The sequence below is a fragment of the Polypterus senegalus genome, chromosome 12 (genome assembly GCF_016835505.1).
Source record: "Polypterus senegalus isolate Bchr_013 chromosome 12, ASM1683550v1, whole genome shotgun sequence".
Classification (NCBI taxonomy): domain Eukaryota; kingdom Metazoa; phylum Chordata; class Cladistia; order Polypteriformes; family Polypteridae; genus Polypterus; species Polypterus senegalus.
Window position 1 is genome coordinate 101095656 of NC_053165.1, and position 16074 is coordinate 101111729.

General features: G+C 42.5%; 1 protein-coding gene across 1 annotated transcript; it reads right to left on the reverse strand.

The window, feature by feature from the left end:
- Positions 1–10935: 10935 nt before the first annotated feature.
- gdpgp1 (GDP-D-glucose phosphorylase 1) lies at positions 10936–12818 on the reverse strand. Its single transcript, XM_039773037.1, has one exon. It carries the CDS (start codon positions 12782–12784, stop codon positions 11615–11617), a length of 1170 nt encoding a protein of 389 aa, XP_039628971.1. The 5' UTR covers positions 12785–12818; the 3' UTR covers positions 10936–11614.
- Positions 12819–16074: the final 3256 nt, after the last annotated feature.

Below are 16074 nucleotides of genomic sequence, written 5' to 3' on the forward strand. Positions count from 1 at the left end.
AAGAGGGCAAGAATAGGCAGGCCCTTAGTCTCTGCTACTGCGCAAATAAAATGAAAGGTAAGCGGTTAGGAAAAGTTAGCAGACGATTGAGAAGAGCCGATTGTTTAAAACAAACAGGAACAAGAAATATTAAAAAAAAAAAAACAGAAAATGGTAACAAGAGAGAGAAATGAGAAACATCGAAAATGGATTATAGAAAAAACCCAAATAATCACATCAAGAAAAATGTGAATGATAGTTGGAAATATAGTTAGGATACAAAGAATCGAAAAGGAAAAATAAAGTAAGAAACAATACAATAAAAATGACAGAAAAAAGAAAGAAAGATGGAATAAGAATACAAAAAATTAAAAGAGGCAAACACAGAAGTAAAGAAGAGGAAACAATTTACTTGTATAAGAGAAAAGTAAGTAGTTAGGAAAAAACAAATTAGGACAGTGTGAACTGAGAATGATACCCAGCGCTTTTATAGAGTGCCAATATTCGATCAAGGAGGCCAAGAGATGAAAAATAAAAGGTTATAGAAAATGCTAACATAAGAGTGAGTGAGTAAGAGCAAGTAATAGAAACGTATCACAGTTAAACATTCTCAGACCTGCATTAAACACTTATCAGGGACAACATCGAGGAAAAACACTTGAAAATCTTAAGGGCACCTCAGCTGCCACTTAAAGAGCCATGCAATTACAAAAACGGTGTCCTCCATTTTATGCAGCCAAGAAGCAATTAGCTCTGTGGCACCCTTTTCATAAGTCTATTACATCACAATGATAGATAGATAGATAGATAGATAGATAGATAGATAGATAGATAGATAGATAGATAGATAGATAGATAGATAGATAGATAGATAGATAGATAGATAGATAGATAGATAGAATATACTATATGGTAGATAGATAGATAGATAGATAGATAGATAGATAGATAGATAGATAGATAGATAGATAGATAGAATTGAATACTAACCCTCACCTATTCTGTTTCTGTTCTCGGTACTCAAATGTGGCACTTGGTGCCACGACCCACCTGACAAGTTGTTTGCCTACCTGTGGTAAAGTCATCCCTGATGGAGGATCACAGGAATCATGGGAAAAAGGGGTCCTTTCATCGGATTGGCTGGCCCAGCACTGTTTCAGCCGTGGAATGGCCAAATGGGGGTGGCAGCTTGATGGATGAGGTCTCCAGGACTCTAAAAATATCTTATCAAATCTTATTATGTGATATCATCTACTGTTAAATTCTGCTCTGTACTTCTAAAATTTTTATTTGTATGCTGTATTAAAGATTTGTTCTGTTCTGTGTATTGTATTGTATTGACCCCCTTCTTTTTGACATCCACTACATGCCCAACCTACCTGGAAAGGGGTCTCTCTTTGAACTGCCTTTCTTGAGGTTTCTTCCATTTTTTTCCCTACATGTTTTTTTGAGAGTTTTTCCTTTTCTTCTCAGACAGTCAAGGCTGGGGGGCTGTCAAGAGGTAGGGCCTGTTAAAGCCCATTGCAGCACTTCCTGTGTGATTTTGGGCTATACAAAAATAAACTGTATTAGATAGATAGATAGATAGATAGATAGATAGATAGATAGATAGATAGATAGATAGATAGATAGATGCCCGCTGCAGTCTACTACAAACCCTGTTGTGTTCATCAGTCATTATCCAACCCGCTATATCCTAACACAGGGTCACGAGGGTCTGCTGGAGCGCAAAGCGGGAAACAAGCCCTGGGCAGGGCACCAGCCCACTGCAGGGCACACGCACACACCAAGCACACACTATGGGAGGAAACCCACAGAGACACGGGAAGAACATGCAAACTCTACGCAGGGATGACCCGGGAAGCAAACCCAGGCCTCTTTACTGTGAGGCTGCAGCGCTACCCACTGCGCCACCATGCTGCCAAACTCTGTTGAATAGCCTATAAAATCATAGCAATAATTTTAGCAAATTATAAGGCAATTGAATAAAAAAGATCAATTTATTAAATACCACAAAAGCGGCATTTAGAGAAATGATTTGTTTACACACATGCATGAAAGTAACATCTTTGTGAATGGAAAGTCTGTGTTGTCTAGCCTACATTGAAGTAACGTTACATAAGCTGCAATAAAATAATATTCAACACACCAAAAAAACAGCAAGCAATGATGATGGTTATGCTATCAAGGTATTTTATTTCAACTTTGCAGAGCTTGCAATGAGGTTTATGTTTTATTGATTTATCTGTGTGGTGTTACATATATAAAATGCTACATATTATCTGTCTGTCAGACAAAAACTGTCGGACCCTTGGCCCCCGAAGCTGGATCATGGTCTCAAACAGCAGCTTTACTCCATGATATGTGCAATTGGGCAAACAGGCTGTGCCAGCCCGGGGTTCAACTCCTTCTCATATTCAAGAAAAGCAATGTGGTGCTCACAAGGCGCTTTGGTCCAGCATATCTGACAAGCAAAGATAGCCACTCATGGCGAGGTGAGTTGTACACAGAAGTCTGGGGTCCCTAAGCAAAAAAATTCCCTCCAACTCAGCCTCCCCCAAGTTCCAAAATGGTAGAATTTATTACCATTATTTTAGCACTAAATTTAAATCATTTAATAAACACAAATCCTGTATTTGTATTTTGTAAATACTTCTTCTTCTTTCGGCTGCTCCTGTTAGGTGTTGCCACAGCGGATCATCTTCTTCCATATCTTTCTGTCCTCTGTATCTTGTTCTGTCACACCCATCACCTGCATGTCCTCTCTCACCACACCCATAAACCTTCTCTTAGGCCTTCCTCTTTTCCTCTTCCCTGGCAGCTCTATCCTTAGCATCCTTCTCCCAATATACTCAGCATCTCTCCTCTGCACATGTTCAAACCAACACAATCTCGCCTTCTTTACTTTATCTCCCAACCGTCCAACTTGAGTCGACCCTCTAATGTCCTCATTTCTAACCCTGTCCATCCTTGTCACACCCAATGCAAATCTTAGCATCTTTAACTCTGTCACCTCCAGCTCTGTCTCCTGCTTTCTGGTCTGTGCCATCGTCTCCAACCCATATAACATAGCTGGTCTCACTACCGTCCTGTAGACCTTCCGTTTCACTCTTGCTGATACCCGTCTGTCACAAATCACTCCTGACACTCTTCTCCACCCATTCCACCCTGCCTGCACTCTCTTCTTCACCTCTCTTCCACAATCCCCATTACTCTGTACTGTTGATCCCAAGTATTTAAACTCATCCACCTTCGCCAACTCTACTCCCTGCATCCTCACCATTCCACTAACAGTATAAATAAAACAACACAATAAAAACATTTGTAGAGAAAACAGAAATGCAATAATACTAGTGACTAACAAAGTATATCAAATCAAGAAAAAGAATGAAGTAAATTTAAAAATCTAAAGAGTAAAAAGAAATAAAATGCAAAATAAATTATGGGTGTACATGGTAATAAAAATAAATATAAATTGCATATCTTAATATTTAGAAAAAATAAACTATACATAATAGATTTTTTTTTTTTTTTCTAAAGTCCTGTAAACATATTACTGTAACTTTCCAAATCGCGTGTTGCGGACCAAAGCCCAAAGGTGTCCATACCGCAGAACACGCGTCCACGGCAGGCAGAGAGCAAACTGAACTGAAATTCATCGCTGGCTGGTGAGACTTTGGCGTTCGAGCTTTCACCTCCGACTGGATGATCAACTTCAGGTGGTTGGTTTCTTCCCCTTCTCGGATGTCGGTTTTTTATCCCATCTGTAATTTGGATTTTACTGGCGGATTTGATTACTTTTTCGCTCCAGATTGGTTATCAGCTATTCTCCATGGCTGCTGTCACTTCCTTCTGAGTGTGTTAGAAGCTCCTTCCGATTCCGCAGTTCAGTTCTAATTCTTACTAATTTAAATATGCCCAGGTTAACATGACAGATTATTTACTACTTACCCACCGTCCTTTCCTCCTGCTCTTTTTCCTCCCTTTTTGCCTTCAGACGTGTAAATCAACTTCTAACTTTTATAAAAACTTTTCTATGTGAATTTCCCCTTGGGATTAATAAAGTATCTATCTATCTATGTATGGAAAAGAAGGTCTGTGATACGGTTTGAATATTTGCAGCTGGTGACTCACAAAGGGAGAAAATGAATCACGTATCAAAAGTAGCTTTTTTTTTATTCCTGAGCTTTCAGGGCCCCCCTGCCAGGGGTCTTCATCAGAGGATAATGCTTAGACTTACAAGAATCAGAGGCAATATACAGCAAAACATTACGTGGGGTGGGGTTGGCTAAGTCAGTGTGGTGGTGGTATTGGGTGTAAAGTCTTGTCTATTATGAATATGTTCTTCTTAAATTTGCATATGCTGGATTTATGTCCACGCGTCTGTTGATGGCGTTCTCATTTGATAACCAGGATTCGGCCAGCTCTCTGGCACTTTTCGTACTGGCCTTGAATTTTACTTGTACATTGTCCCACTTAAATATATGTCCTGTTGATTTAGTATGCGTATAGATCAATGATAGTGGGTCTGACGGCGTTGCGCTGTTCCTGTATACGTGTTGCGATTCTTTTTGAGGTTTGTCCAATGTATACCGCTGGGCACGAACTGCATGGAATGCCGTACACTGCATTTCGTGTTTCTGCTGCCGGTTTCTTGTTTTTAGCATTAAAGAGGGCCGTGCGCAGATTGTTCGTGGGCTCGTGTGCTATTCTGACACCTGACTTGGCCAGGATGCGCGCTGCACCTTCAGACACCTTGTGGTGATAAGGGAGTGAGTGCCAGGTGGGGTGGGGGTTCTGATTCATGTCAATTGTTTGCTGAGTTTTTCGTCGTCTTCTGTGTAGGCTTCGATTATTGAATGTTTTTGAGTATCCGTTTGAAGTGAAAAGATGGAAGAGACAGCGTCTCTCATTCATTTTTGTTTCCTTCGTATTACAATGGGTGTGGACTCTTCTGAATAGAGTTTTAACACAGCTCCATTTATGAGATACCGGGTGGTTGGTGGTGAAGTGTAATATCATGTCTGCGTAGCATTCTTTACGGTAAACACTAGTGGTCAGGGGGCGTCATTATTTCTTTCGATGTAGATGTCCAGGAGGCTGATGTGTCGGTTAATTTCTTTTTCCATTGTGAATTGGATTGCAGGGAATATTGTGTTGATGTGGTTGTAGAATTCATTAAGCTGATCATTTTTTTTAGTATCTATCTAAAAAAAAAAAGTAACATTCACCACACTTTCACAGCGGAGATCGTATACTTCAATGAGAGTTCTTGCAGAGTTGTTGTCGCGAGTTGGAAATCGACGTCCTCGAGGGGAGCCCAGGCAATTGTCTGGCTTAACGCAGACTGACGACGTTCATCGCACACGTAAGACGGACAAAAAAGCCATGGACACTGCCAGGTCATAAAAAAGGTGGCCACATTCTTGGCAGGGTTTCGTGACGGTGAGATTTCCAGCCGCTCATTGTGAAGTGTTTTATGAAGTCCGACGACCTGAACAAGAACAACAACAGCGCCATCTGCTGACCATCAACGACGAGACACACACTTCATGGCAAAAAAAGCCCCATCTCAAAGAAAGCGACACACAGTGGAGTTCCGCGAAGAAAATCCAAGACCCACGACACACTGCTCGGCATCAGGTCAAACATGCGCTTCAGTGACAAACCATAAAATGACATGGCACAGCCAGGTATGTCAAAGTAAGAGGCAGGCCTCAATATACAGTCATTGTGCAGTGCTCTGACACTCCGGCCAATTGGCATGCCACGATACAGACTCACGGCAATACAACCAGGAAGAACATGTCTGCCGAGAAACAAGCAGATCATCAAGTACTCAGAACTTCCACACATAGACCAGCGTGGCTTTTGCATCCTTTCATTAATGTTTGTTTGATGAACACTATTCGGGAAAGTCCATCCATTATCCAACCAGCTATTTCCTAACTACAGGGTCATAGCGGTCTGCTGGTGCCAACCCGGGTCCTCCCTGCATATTCTCCCCGTGTGGGTTTCCTCCGGGTGCTCCAGTTTCCTCCCACAGTCCAAAGACATGCAGTTTAGGTGCACTGCTGTTCCTAAATTGTCCCTAGTGTGAGGTGTGTGTGTGTCCTGCGGTGGACTGGCGCGCCCTGCCCGGGGTTTGTTCCTGTTTTGCTCCAGCAGACCCCCATGACCCATTGTTAGGATATAGCGGGTTAGAAAATGACTGACTTACTGACTAGATGGATCAGAATTTGTCAGTTATGTTGGGCTAAATGGCATTCTCAAAATGGTTCTGTTCTCAATGTTTTATATTTAAAAGCATTGACCTTTACTTTAAAACTTTGAGTTCAGCTTTGATTCTCTGTCTTGCTATTGCCTAATTCTTTTAGAACTTTGCTTAATTTTTTCACTTTGTTCCATGTTCTGTAAACATTTTCAAACCTACTTAATCCAATTCAGGGTCACAGGGGGCTGGAGCCTAGGCTGGCAGCATCAGGCACAATGGATGAAGCGACCCCGGGGGGTAACGCCCGTTTATTACACTGTATGCATTTTAATAAAACGGTATTCCTTAAGACAGGTTTTGGTGGATAGTAATAAGGGTGTTGTGACAGTTCTGAAACTTACAGTATGTCATGTCTAAAATATTATTTGCTGGGACCAGCATTTGTTTCTAACAAAGCTCACCAGACATGCGGACCCCAAATAGCTGGATTAACGAGACAACAAAACCACTGAGAGAACTTTCCAGACTGATTTAAACAAAACACTGAAGTGCAGAATTGCATCCTACATTCTTTAAGCTACACCTGAAATTTGGCCGTGCATTCCTTCATCAGGACACTACCATCTATACAGTATTATATCTCAAAAATTTCCCAAAGGGGAAAAAGCAAAGAAAAAATAAAAAGAAGGAAGCTTCTAATACGTCTCCCAGTATCTGCAGAGGTCAGAGCACAACTGCAAAAGCTCCTCGGCAAAATCAGGATACACTACCATACATCCAGCTTCTAAAAACGCAGTGCAGGACAACTGTGACCAACAGAACCTGGCCCTTCAAGACCAACTAAAAAATTTGGGGGGGGCTATGTGAATAAAGAAGCTCCAGTGGGCCATACTGGACAAAGCTTCCACTAAACTCCCTGGACAAGGCCACTACTGTTATCCTGGATATACGGAGTCAAGTTGGGGAGCATACACTGGTACAGCGCGTTGCCGCACCCACTACACGACAAAACAACTCAGGACCCCGGGCTGCAACCCCCCTGGCAGACATGTAGTCCAGTCCCACCCTCTATCTGCTGCAGCCAGGTGTTATGTGGGCGACCCCTTGGCCTGGTCCAGCCACTCGGGTCCCCAACAATGAGGGTCTTACAAGCCAGATCACCCTCAGGGAAACGTGCCACATGGCCGTAGTGCCGTAACTGACGCTCCCTCACAATGCAGGTAATGTGCCTCATTCAGGACTCCATCAACAACCGCTCATTCGACACAAAGTCCAACCAATGGTACCCAAGGATTTTCCGGAGAGACACAGTACACTTCGTCTCAGGTCACTGGATAGCGTCCATGTCTCGCATACATATAACAAGACAGAAAGCACCAGGACTCTTCCTATTTTTAGTTCATCTTATATTTGTCTAGTCCCCCCTACATTTGCTTTATGTTTGTCTTTCCTATCTGTTTCATGCTCCTTGGAATTTTCCCCACAGTCCGGGTATGGTTCCATTGCATGTCCTGCTTGGATGGGCTTGGTTTCATCCCTGGTCTTATCCCTTTCTCCCTATCTGTTTATGTTGTCCTCCTTATTCATCCAATTAAATTCCTATGTACTAGGATGTGGCTCCAAGAGTTGTTCTGCCCGGGTGAGCTTGAGGTTAACTCTCGGTCCCGTTCCCTCTGTACATGTCCTTTGCTTTCTCTCTATTCTCTGTTTTAATGTCCTTTTTCTGTCCTATTCACTTTTTGTGTTTGTGACGTTATCAATTGGTATCAGGGGACACACATTAGGCTGTGGTTCCAGTTGTGGTTCTGCATGGTTGTGCCTGAGGTCCACTCTGGTCCATTTCCTTTTATATAATTTCCCCTTTCCAATTAACACTGTTCTTATTTTGTTCTATCCTTTTTTATTCCTGCGTTTCCCTCCCTTACGCTAACCTTAACTTAACTGACAATCCTCTTGTTTTTTTGGTTTTTATGCGAGTCCCTATTTCTGGTCATCTTTCTATTATGTATTTGTTTATATCCTTCTAACTAAGGAGAGTGGAAGAAAAAAAGTAGCAAAAGAAAAAACCACTGACAACCTATTTCTATTTTTATATTTTCTCTTCGTCTCCCTTTCCTCTATGTATTTTTTATATCTATCCTCCCATTGTTCCTTCTGCATATCTGATAAAGGTTGGAAGACTTGGACCTTCGTCCTTTTGCAGAGATGTCGGGAGCGCCACACACCCCTTTTCCAGCGACTTCATGACCCCTATGCTCTCCCAATCCATCTACTGACTATGAAGCCAGTCATACATGGAGTGTAAAAGAAAAATGAGAGATGGGTTTAAAGGGGTGCAAAAACAGGTAAAGGAGTTCAGGATGAGACGATACAAAAATATTCTTAGCTAAGAAATACTTTGCTTTTAACGGAATATTTGTTTTTTAATTGTTTTACTTGATTATAAATGGTTCACATAGGCCTTAATAACGTAAAAAAATAAGGTATACCTGACAAGACTTTGTGCTCAGTAACCTGTAAAGAATTGCTAAACATTTTTATTTTCTAATACCTGATATTGTTTACCTTTATTTCTAAATATATTTATTCAAATAAGGCTGGCATGGTGGTGCAGTGGTCAGTGCTACTGCCCCACTGAGCCAGTGTCCTGGGTTCAAATTTGTGCTGCTGGAAGTGGTTACACATTCAACCTCTTTACAGAGACATTTTCAAGAGCCTCTCTACACATCTCAAAGACACGCATGTTAGGTTAAAAGGAGCCGCGTGAGAGGCGTTCTGAGTGGGCTCAGCGAGGAGCCCACAGCACTCTAGTAAGAATTGCTTTCTGCCAGAACAGGCTCCAGCGCCTCAAAACTGGGTTACACTTTTTATTTCACTCTTCCAACTGCTGCTGCCTGAATGGGTTCTTAGCTTCCCTTAACACAAAAACTGAATATGGGGGCAAAATCTGTGATGGAGGGTATGCCCTGAGAGGAGGAGGAGGAGGGCAGCAATGGAAGGAACCCTGGCATACGGCATCTACAAAATAAAACACAGAGAAAACCTTTCAGTAGGTACGAGGCAGCAACACTGATGCCCAGCCTCTGCCACTGTGCAGCATGAGTACAAAATAAGGGAGGAAAAACCATCCTGGTTCTGTTCAGTGGATGATTTATAATTACTTACTTGGCTGACGCCTTTATCCAAGGCAACTTACAACATTTATGATACAATTGGTTACATTACTTTTGATTTTTCACTTGGTGCACAGGCAGGTCAATGGTAACACAGTGTCAGTAGTGGGAATCGAAGCCACAACCTCAGGGTTTGAAGTCCAAATCCTTAACCACAACACAACACTGCCTGCCTTTTTTAAGGAGCTACTGTACTTCTGTACAAAACAAAGAGCTGCAAAAGAAAACACACTTCGATTAGACAAAGAAATTTGGTTCTGATGCCTAAGCAATACGCATAAACAAGCAATCTATTACTTATTAAAATATCTTAGCTTTTTATGGCCCTATCCTTGTTGAAGTATATGATATGGGGCACACTCGATCACTTGTGGAAAAGGTCAAGTACAGACTGGCAAAGGTGTAAGAAGAAGTAAGCTTGGGGCACCACTTAGCTAAGAGAGGTTTTCAAATATCTGACGGTCCGCTTGCTTGTCACCTATAAGTCATTTCTTTTATTCTTTGGAGCATTCTGTAGTTCACTATGGTTTGCACAGAGTTTGTACTAAACCTGATTTGGAATGATCTGCTGTGTCTGTTCTCTTAGATTTTCAGAAATCTAAAAGCTGTTGGTTTTTACAAGTAATTACTTAGTTTTCTATTGCACTGTTTTCAAATCTCTGCAATATGGCTATAGTTGACATTTACTGCAGTCACTTCAGAAAATTGACGCTAATCTGGTACCAGTACATGAAAACCATATCAAAGTGTATGCGTTGTGAAATAGGATGGCCCGGACACACACAGGCGGACACCATTTGCTCCATCACCACACGTTTATTAACACAAAGTCACAAATGTTAAGTGCACCGCCACCAAACCCCCAGTTCCCCAAAGTCAACAAACACAGTCCTCTTCACACAACACTCGGGCCTCTCCTCGCCTCCTCTGCCTCCCGACTTCAACCAATGACTGGAGGGAGGCGGCCCCTTAAATAACGCTCCCGGATGAGCCCCAGGTGTTCCCAGCATTCGCTCCTTAGCCACGCCCCAGCGTGGCGGAAGTGTCGGCTGTCTTCCTGGCAGCTCTCCGGGCGCCACATAAAGTCTTCCCCCCGGCACTTCCGCCACACCAGGATCCCGGGACAATTAGGCACTGGGGCGCCGCCTGGCGGTGGCCACGGGTCCCTACAGGGCTGGGCTTCCAAGCCCTGTACCCGAGGCCCCCTGCATAACCAGGACGGACGCTCCCACACAGTCTGGAGGAGGCACACGCCCTCCTCTGGTCCTCCAAGGCGTCCTGGCCGGGCTCCAGCCCCAGCCGAGGACCGTACGGGATAAACCGGCATCGGGGCGCCGCCTGGCGGTGACCACGGGCCCCTACAGGGTAGGGCTTCCATGCCCTCGACCCGTGGCTCCCAACAGAACCAGGACGGATGCCCCCTCGCGGTCTGGAGGAGGCACAAGCCCTCCTCACGTCCTCCTGGGCGTCCCGGCCGGGGCTGAAACAAACTTCCTACCAGTGTATCATTCTGATCTACCAAAATCATCACCATCTGCAACACCACAAAGTGCAGAATATTCAAGGGGAGACCAAGTGACAATTGACTTTATTTTTTTAAACACTAGAGCAGACGTGTGCCAACTAGCAAACCACCACACTTCATTTTCTTTAATTTTAAGGCAAAAAAATAGCTTTCTGGTAAGAAAAAGACATTAGTACGATGTCACACATGAATTAATAAACTTAAGCCTCCTCTCTTTGTAGATTTGTTAAGTGTTCAGGCCAAAACTCAAGGGAACAAGTACCAGTCACTGTGGTTCTCGTGGATCAATTGGGAATCCCTTTAAGCATTGTGTTAATTTTCCCCCTCAAACAAGCTGTGTCTAATTATGCTTAAATAAAATACAATTATTTGTAACAGACACCTGGCAATCTTTGGCATCATGTGGTGTCTGCTTAGGTTTGTACATTTTGAGCATTTTCCCCAGGAGCAAAAAATTAAAAATAATCATTAACTGGTCACTTTTTAAAAAACAGTGCAAAATGGGAATGACTTTAAATGTGTTGCCCATAACTGAGGTTAATAAGAGGTTTATTACCTATTTTTAAAAATATACCGCATATTCCAGCAGCAGATGGGGAATACCTGAAACATTAGGCTACCAATCGAAAATCATATTCTCATTGCACTCTTGCCATTTCAAGTAATTATTCTAATCTAAAATCCACTTGTAGACAGTACACAAAAGAAAAATAACTTAGTTACTTAAAGTGAACTTGGCGCTTCTTGTGCATCAAAAACTTTGATGAGTTCACTCTGTAACTGAATAAACTGATTTTCTGGAAGAAGATACTTCTTGATTATCTGTATTACTGTCCCCTCTGTAATAGACTCAAAATCTTTCCGATTTTTGAAAGGTAAGTGACCGGCCAACTCACAAAGAGCAACGTTAAAGGCAGATTCTTCCTTGGCACCAAAGCAGGACATTCGTGGCCATAGCACAATGCGGATGCCTGATCGAACAAGAAATGTGTCACTGCGGTGATGATCAGGCTGGCAGCCCCGGGTTATAAACATGTTGTGAGCAATATCTTTTTCAACCAAAACCTGTGTGATTTTCCAAATGCTGTCCACCAACCTTTCCAGATCATCGCCATCAGTGTAAAACAGAAAACCTGCGGGAAAGTCGGGAAGAAAGTAGAAGTTATGATGTGGGGACAGGGGCACTGCTGGTGCAGCTTCAAGCAGAAGTCTATGACTGAGGTAGTAACAGTGCAGATGTAAGTGATTCACTGAGGCAAAGGCACCCAAGCTGTTAAATCCGACACGGAAACCCGGGTCTGAACTTAGCAAAACGGACTCGATTCCAATTCGGATGGCATCCATTGTCAGAATTTGCGGAAGGCAAAGTTCGGGGTAAGGAACAATCAAAGAGTGGCAAAATTCCAGAGGGCTGACATTAATAACAAAGAGTATTTTATCACAAATTACTCCATTATAGTCAAAATCACAAGGGCGATGATGTCCTTCTCTTCGAATTTCAAAGAGAATTTCGCCTGATTTAATGTTATTAAAATTAAATTGACTGGGATCGAATACTTGCTTAATGCTCTGTATTTCTTGAGGTTTACGTCTTAGGGCGCCTCTCTGAATATTTAACTGTGCGACAAAATGCCGCGATCCAGGTAAGATACGCGTTTGCAATTCTCCGAGATGATATTTAAAGAAGCCTCGCTCCATCTTCTCTTGCCACTTGGACCTCAGAATTTTGTCGAAGCGAGAATGCACATCATCGTCAAGACACTGAACACTGCCCCGGATAAAGTCTTCTTCAGCATACGTAAAAATGTACACAGATGTATCACCATTACAAAATTTTATATACTGAGCTTGGAAATCACTAGAGCAAGCGGCATTTTCACCTGGCAACGCCATGCCTATTTCAATTCCGGAAAGTCTCTTCAGCGGCGCATGCGCAAAAGAGATCGGTTGTCCTATAATATGCCTGACATAAAAAAAAAAGATATAAACTAAAGCTTTTAATTATATCTGACGATTAAAAAAAAAACAGAATGATTGTGCCATATGAATTTCTTTTCTTTCGAGTTTACTGGCAGATGTACCGGCATCCAATTTATTCAAGCCCCCTAGGAAAGACACGGAGGAACGATCGTCGAACGAGTTGAGCGTGTGAGGAAACCAACAACTCCTGGTTAGTTGATTGTAAATGCGCCTGGATTGCTGTTAATGTGCGCCAAGTATCTGTGGGTAGGCGTTAAAGTGCGAAGGAACAGAAGGATCATCCGTGGCATTGTGGGAATTGGGAAGGGCCTCTAACCCAATAATAATAATTAAAAATAAAAGTTACTTTAAAAACTGAATATTTTTATGACACCTTTTCAGTGTAACATTCCTGCTTTGTTTATGCTGTCAGTGCAGTGGCTATCAAGGCAAAGTGACAGTGACTCCCTAAACAGGCTGCATAAAAGCCCATAAAGTGACAATTAAATAATGTCCAGTTATGACGTGTAGACTACTGCAGCGAGTGGTGCATTCAGTGACATCATAACCCATTAAAGTTTAGGATATGACTGGAAACTGGTGACTTTAATAATTTACTGGTGACCTGTCCACTTTTCACGAGAGAACTACTTAACGGATTTAGATCGGGTTTTTTTTTTCAATAAGTTGCTTGAACATTCCAGTTGATTTTGCGACTTCTTTCATTGCGCTATGTATCATAGTTCGCTTGTGGTACCGATTTATTTGTGTAAATCCGAGAGATACGCAGCGGGCCGAGGGGAGGGTGGCAGGGGTCCTCCTCCCTCACTCACTCACTCAAGTGCCAGCCTCAGGGAGTACCTTACCTCCGCTTAGCTAGAGAACGAGAGAACTACTTAACAGATTTAGATCGGGGTTTTCTACAATTTGCTTATACATTCCGGTTGATTTTGCGACTTCTCTCATCACGCAAAGAAACAGAGTTTGCTTGCAATAACGATATATTTGTGCTAATCCGAAAAAGAGGTTGTGGGCCAAGGGAAGGGGGAAGCGTCATGTCAGAAGTGGTGAGCTGGGCTGGGCCCTCCTCACTGTCCTGTTCCACTTCTACGTGAACAGAGTCGCAAGAGATGGCTAATATATATATATATATATATATATATATATATATATATATATATATATATATATATATATATATAAACCTGAAAAGAAAATGTTCAAGGATGCTCAGTCATTGCTTCTCATCCAAAAAATCCATTTAACAACTAACAGATGACTTTGCCAGAATTAGATGCTCTCTTTGCTTACCAAAAGTTTTGTATAAGTAATCATTCTATCCAATTTAAGGAAACAGATATCCATACATGTATTCATTGTAGCAGTATAAAGTCATTCAGGCATGTACGAGTGGCAGTGGAGACAAGACACAGCCTTAAATGGGGGGCCAGTCAGTAGTAGGACACAGTCACACATGCCATATTTCTGTGTTTTGGGGTATGTCCAGGATGTATTGTGTTTGAAACATGATTTTAGTTATCTGTGTTAACTCATGGCTATGATATATTAGGCTCTATCAAGGTGAATTTCACAAGACCAATGATTAGTGTGACAGAGGGGGTGAAGGTTGGTCTTTCATTGTACTTTTCATTAAGGTGTCCACCAGATTTAATCCACTTTACTGACTGATATCATCATTGGATAAAGACACTCTACATTTTATTTATGTTGTGTTTCTGTCTTTTTATTTATTCTTTTATTGTGAGGCAGTAATCTACACACTACTGTGATTTGTCAGGTGGGCTTAAAACTGGAAGACAAAAAGACAATCCAGAGATTTATAACAACCATTCAAAAATCAGCACCAGACCATAACCTGTAGAGATCCACTTCAAAAGCTGCCTTCAAGAGGCAGTGCCACCTTATAGGACTCTAAGCCACCCACATACAAACAGTTTTTATTTCAGACTGGCCTGGCCTGATAAGCTTATTATATGAACGAGTGAATGGGAGGTGAGATGTATGCAGGAACTGTCTGTGGTCACATTTTAAAGTTCACCTGTTGCTTTCCCAAGTGGACATTCTTCATCTTGGCCACAGCCTGCACTTGAGTCTTCCTATTTGTATTTTACATTTTGTTCTTGGTTTTAGTACGTATTCGGTATTTCATATTGCTTTGTAATGTAAATAGCTTAGATGAGAGGGATGAAAAAATTGGATTTGTTTTCCATTTTGTTTGGGGTCTCTGGTAGGATTTCTTGATTTGTGTATGAATAATGATGATTTATTGTAGTGGATTAGAGTGATGCAGTATGGTAACAGGTATTCTGTAGGATCAAAATAATGTTATCATTCAGACCTTGAAATGTCCGCCACGCCCTCAACCCTCTGCAGTTCGCACACCAGGAGAAGGTGGGTGCGGAGGATGCCATCATCTATATGCTACACCAATCCCTCTCCCACTTGGACAGAGGCAGTAGTGCTGTTAGAATTATGTTTTTGGACTTCTCTAGCATCTTCAACACCATCCAACCTCTGCTCCTTAGAGACAAGCTGACAGAGGTGGGAGTAGACTCACACCTGGTGGCATGGATCGTGGACTATCTTACAGACAGACCTCAATATGTGCGTCTCCGGAACTGCAGGTCTGACATTGTGGTCAACAGCACAGGAGCACCGCAGGGGACTTTACTTTCTCCAGTCCTGTTCAATCTATATACACAAGACTTCCAATACAACTCGGAGTCCTGCCACGTGCAAATCTTCGCTGACGACACTGCTATTGTGGGCTGCATCAGGAGTGGGCAGGAGGAGGAGTATAGGAAGCTAATCAAAGACTTTGTTAAATGGTGCGACTCAAACCACCTACACCTGAACACCAGCAAGACCAAGGAACTGGTAGTGGATTTTAGGAGGCCCAGGCCAATCATGGACCCCATGATCATCAGAGGTGACTGTGTGTAGGGGGTGCAGACCTATAAATACCTGGGAGTGCAGCTGGATGACAAATTGGACTGGACTGCCAATACTGATTCTCTATGCAAGAGAGGACAGAGCCGACTATACTTCCTAAGAAGGTTGGCATCCTTCAACATCTGCAATAAGATGCTGCAGATGTTCTACCAGACAGTTGTGGTGAGTGCCCTCTTCTACGCAGTGGTGTGCTGGGAAGGCAGCATAAAGAAGAAGGACGCCTCACGCCTGGACAAACTTGTTAGGAAGGC